At 38.2% G+C, this 5,551-nt stretch overlaps 1 protein-coding gene across 2 annotated transcripts; it reads right to left on the bottom strand.

The window, feature by feature from the left end:
• Window positions 1–666: 666 nt before the first annotated feature.
• tmem250 (transmembrane protein 250) lies at window positions 667–3,663 on the bottom strand. 2 transcript variants are annotated; one of them, XM_023337968.1, is made up of 2 exons: window positions 3,463–3,663; window positions 667–3,229 (listed from the first exon to the last, which is right to left on the bottom strand). In XM_023337968.1, the coding sequence occupies exon 2, from the start codon at window positions 3,075–3,077 to the stop codon at window positions 2,658–2,660; it is 420 nt and encodes a 139-aa protein (XP_023193736.1). In that variant the 5' UTR covers window positions 3,078–3,229; window positions 3,463–3,663; the 3' UTR covers window positions 667–2,657. The 2 variants fall into 2 exon arrangements, with proteins under 2 accessions (XP_023193736.1, XP_023193734.1); XM_023337966.1 differs by having other exon boundaries at window positions 3,474–3,663.
• Window positions 3,664–5,551: the final 1,888 nt, after the last annotated feature.

Here is a 5,551-nt window from a genome sequence, read left to right as displayed (position 1 = left end):
TAATATCTCTAGGGGTGCAAGCCTTTTTGCTGTATTTTGGTGACTGCACTACAGTCTGGCAAGAAGATATTTCTAAAAATGTTTTAATTTTTTCTTGTAAAACTGAATGACATACTCTTAGTCGCCATTAATGCCATTTTAAAGTGAGTTATAGATTGAGTTTTTTTTTTGTTTTCACCTGGAAAAGACTATTATTTACATTTTTTATGATCTTGTGTGGTTTCCAGCTCACTTGTATTTGTAAAAACTGTTACAAAATCTTGATGGAAAATATGGTAAACAAGGTGAGAAGTTCATGGTTTTTGCAGAAACAAATGCAACAAGTGATTAATTAAGTCTGGCAAGTCACTCAGACTAAGCAAACAACTTCCAGCTTTTAAAGCAAAAAAGAAGAAATGAAAAGGGGTGATGACTTGTCAAAACTACTTCTTTGTGGTTCATGCGAGCAGTTAGATCAGCCCAGACTCAGAATATGAGGCATATGATGTGTTTATCCTGTGCACAAAAGCTTATTGTTGCCCCGATTATCCATTTACAGCCAGAGGCCAAATGGGTCTCAAGCATGTCTCAGTCAGCCCACCAGCTAGTGTCAAAAGTTCAGATCTAAAGCTGGCATTAAAACAATTTCCAGACTATTTTTTGCTTGATTTAATTAGAAAACTAAAACCAAAATCTATATTAAATAAAATGTTCAGTTCCTTAGAATTAAGTACTAAAATGCATATTTCAGCTCAGCCAGAGGTCTCAGCAGTTCCTGTTAGCTTCCTTTATGCCAAGTGTAAATGAGGCTATATAAGGCTGTTGGGAGCCAGCCATGTCCATTGTTATGCTTGGCAGAAACAGAGGCGTCCAGTTGTGGTTGTGTGCCAGAGGAAGCTAAACAGAGAAGTCTGTCAGAGCGACTCTGAGACCATGTGAAGAGCGACTGATGGAACACTTGACCCAGAGGCGTTCTCAAGTTGAACTGTCACACACTCTTATGACACAGCTCGAGGCATGATATCATGGGTGCAGGACTGCATGGTAAACACATTCCCTTGGCTTTGCATTTTAAATAACAATGCAACAGACAAGAATATTTATTAAATAACTTAAAAAAAAAAACATGTTAAATGTCACACTAACCACAAAATCACACATCAGTGCTCCTTTTTCGCTTCCATGGGTTGACATATAACTGCACATTTACTTAATCTGGAATATAAATGTATATTTAAAAGATAACGTTTGCACAGGGCCTAATATAGCCAAACGTATCTGTGGCTTTTAGAGCAAACCTCAAGATATGTCGAAACAAAAGACAAACTTGCATCATACAGTCATACGTCAGTATTTCATGCAACTGTGACCTTCACATTTCCTGTTATAGTTAGTCATAGCTTTATAAAACAAACACTTATTTTGATGAAAAGGTTTACAAATTTATGAAATACAAGTTGCTGGTCCCCTTCTAGTAAGTTTGAGTGTATTGTTTTTTCCATATTGGATGTATATGGTTTCAAACAACTGCATACAAAGACCTCCATCCATTAAACAATAACCCAACAAATGTCTTTCTTTAAATAGTTTGTCAAATTAATTAGTCTGTATCTTAATGTGAGAAGACAACAAAGTAATTTTAGTTTTTCTAACTGAAAAGAAACAATGTAGATTTTTTTAACAACTGTTCAGTACATTTTTAAAATGGAATTTCATTTGAAGTCACAAATCAACTTGTGTGGCGTAATGGGATCCTCTTTAGGAATTTAACTGAATAAGGATTATGGTAAAACATATTTATTTTTTAATTATTAAAAAATATGTTTTAAAAAATTGCACTTAGAAGTGAGTAAAGGCAATTTCTTTGAAATTATATAAGCTGTTATCCAATTTTTATTTCATCTGTTTTAATTGAATTTGATTAAAAAGTATAAATTCAATCAAAACTTGGGGTCACAAGTGTCCATTGCTATTTTGTGGGTCAGGAGCTAAAGAGTTTTGAAACTACTGCCGGTCAGGTGGACAGAGGTCAGTGCGCTCCTCTGCCATGTTGTGCTTTTGCAGTTTCATACTTGTTTTCTCACATTTTAGTGAAAATGTTTCCATTTTTATCGGCCTTGACAACTGAAGGTTCAAAGTAATTGTCCGTAAGCAAATGAGCTTTCTTGACACATCATATAAAATATATATCAGTCAAAGCTATGGTTGGTTTAATCAAATTCTATAATTTATTATTTATATGAGTCAATATGAGTATATGAGTCAACCACAATTAACAAGAGCAAGACGGAAGATGATTTTTTTCCCCTGATCGTAATGAGATTTTAAGAAGCTTCTATGTGCTATTTCAGCATTTTTATGGCAAATTATTTACACAATTTTTCAAAACATTTAATAAGCATGATCAATGATCAAAACTTTATCAATGGATCAAGTACACAGAACCCTGATGGTTTGTTTATAAAGACGAAATAGTGATGTGACTTGGTGTTGAATGGATCAGAAGTCTAGCAAGACAGAATTTCTTTTTTAAGGATGACAAATCTTAGCTGAGCAACAGTTGCATCGCAAAAAATGTCACAGGTACTTTCCCGTCTAGCGCCACATGATGCTCAAGTTGCCGTGTGATGCCTCCTCATTGCGCCCTTTCAGTCTTTTCAACATTCTCAGCAGTTCAGCTACATGTCCACAAACACCATAAAGCACCAGCCGAGTCCCCCCACCAGAAACATGGTGATGTGCATGCTGTAGATAATCAGATCGTTGAGCACGCCAAAGTCCAGGCGCCGGTGTCCGAGCAGAAGTAGGATGACGGAAAGCTTGTACTGCAGCCGAAGGAGGACGCGCACACTGACGTACTGCAGGAAGAAGAGGGCAGAGAGGAGCACCCAAAGAAGGGAGGTCAGCAGGCTGCAGCCAAAGTACAGCAAGAAGCGCAGGAAGCTGTACATGCACCGGGAGCGCAGGTAAAGGTCAAAGTTGTTGTACTTGGTGCGCACCAGCTTGTTGGTGTGCGCCGAGCCGCAGGCAGAGTGCATGCAGGTGGTGTGGGGGCCATGGAAGCTGCGCACCCTGCGTGGGATGGGGATCACAGGCATGGAGGGGCTACTAGAGCCCAGTGTGGTGCACAGGAGTGACAAGTGGGGGATACACAGTGGGACCTGCTTCCAGCCCCCAGACCGGCTTTAGTGAAGGAGCTCAGCAATGCTAATGGAATTTCCAGATTCCCTCTTTAGTATGCAACAAAACTCTGCAAAAAGAAAAGCAAAAATAATCATAGACAGTTTTTATTACTGGAACCTGTAAATGCTTTTGTAAATGCAAAACGTGTTAGCAACGCTACACAAAATGCAGACTTATGCAAACGGTGCATTCTCAGGTGTGATGAGACAGCTACGAAGTACTTTGACGCACATTCAGGTAAATCACAGCAACACTACAGAGCAGCATGCAGAAAATGCAAGAATGCCTGCAGGATCATACATGAAACAGACCGTGTTGATTCAACGCAAACTGGGGCTTGTTGTCTTCCGAGGCGTCTGGTGGCTGAATTACATTTTGAAGCGTTGAGCGGAAGATTCCCCAAGAAGCATCACTTCTGGTATTATTCACACTATGATTTATATTTTTCTGTCTATGGATGTAGCTTTAGCCAGAGAGAATTTGAGCCGGTGCGGTCGCAAAATAAACGAGTCATCGTGTTGTGACGTCAGCGTTAGAATTAAAGGGACAGTGTTCATCGATGAACACGATCTATCTATCTATCTATCTATCTATCTATCTATCTATCTATCTATCTATCTATCTATCTATCTATCTATCTATCTATCTATCTATCTATCTATCTATCTATCTATCTATCTATCTATCTATCTATCTATCTATCTATCTATCTATCTATCTATCTATCTATCTATCTATCTATCTATCTATCTATCTATCTATCTATCTATCTATCTATCTATCTATCTATCAGCTGGTAAGCATGCTGGTTAACTGTGTATGACATGTTTCCCCCTCCCACCATGATCAGTTCCAAATCCACCTGTACTTTTTCATGTGGCACATAATTTCACATATGAATATTTGTGTGGATCACAAGCGAGTTTACACGTGGTACAACATTTTAAATGTGAAATCATGAGCTTCCTGGAAGGGCAGAAAGATAGATAGTGCGGTGTGCTCTGTCAGCCTCCGCTTGATGCTGATGTGGTGATGCAGGAATAAGACTCTACATGCTATAGACTTGGTTGAACAGCAAAGCTTTATAACAATACGGCAGCCTAAGTCAGCACCACCAAATTGCGGGGAAATCTTGGCCCAGTCATAGTGAAATCCACATCTGATATTTATATGTATCAAATATTTTCACACGACTACCGATATGTGTATCACACGGTACACTCAAGGTGTACATATATTTATTACATGTTTAGACATGTATATCACTTGGGACACATGAGCCACAAATTGGTATCAGTCCATTCTTTTCAAACTTCCTACTCCTATTCCTATCCTATTATTGAATGTTTTAAGAAATTGAAGATATTTGCATAACGTGTATCGGCATAATGTATGACGATCTATGCTGGTGAGACTGAGTGAAACACACTTCGTCTTGGTTTGCATTGCACCATGGTGGAGGTGTTAGAAGACAGCTTTAACACAGAATAGACAAAATAGAACATACACTTATATCATTGTGCAGAATTGCCTTTACCTAACTCCATCTCTCCAACACCTCTCCTACAATAAACAGATAAAAAAAGGAGCAAAAAGTTAAACTGAAAAAATTGGGAACAAATGAACAGTCTTATAATAACCCAAGACTCATAATGTGTCTTTGAGCAACTCACTATGGATTGCTACAGTATAATTACGGTATACTGCTGGATTCTTAAATATAAATGCCTGGGTTTGCAGTTTAAATGGTATTAGATGCTCCACATACTTGTACATGCACACATGATGAGGGTATGACACTAAGCACAAGCACATGATCTGCACATGGAAAGGATCTGATCACATGTGATGCGCATGTGGTATTCTTGTGACCACAAGTTTACCACACATGTACAAAAATACTTGATAACATGTTGAAAATATGAGCTACATGTGGGAAATGGAAATACATGTGAAATTCTCATAAATTTTCCACAGCCGTAAAGTTTTCAGGAAAAGGTTTTTCATTCGATTGTTTGTTTTTTTTAACAAAAATTTTTGCTTCCTCTTTGCTCAGTCTTAGCAAAAATATTGTAAGTCTTATGTCTGCAGACATCCATCCATTGTCAAGACCTATTTCTCAATGCGGGGTCACAGGGGTGCTGCTGCCTTGACCTATTTTGTCATGCAGTGCCCCAAATAAGCAAGTAAGGGAAGATTAACAAGTTAGAAACATTTTAATTCATTGGTTTGAAAGTGTAAATTTCACTTCAGGGTGTCCAGTTTGGAGTGGCCATGTCATTTTGAATCAGCATCTTTTCAGTCTATGGAGATGTGGAACTTACTTTGCTGTGGACACTATGTTAGTTTTTCATAGAAGATCTTAGCATTTCTTCACCATTTCTGACCA

This window comes from Xiphophorus maculatus, chromosome 8 (assembly GCF_002775205.1).
Source record: "Xiphophorus maculatus strain JP 163 A chromosome 8, X_maculatus-5.0-male, whole genome shotgun sequence".
NCBI classification, from domain to species: domain Eukaryota; kingdom Metazoa; phylum Chordata; class Actinopteri; order Cyprinodontiformes; family Poeciliidae; genus Xiphophorus; species Xiphophorus maculatus.
The sequence above is the reverse complement of the archived record's forward strand: the minus strand, read 5'-3'. Positions and strand labels throughout refer to the sequence as shown.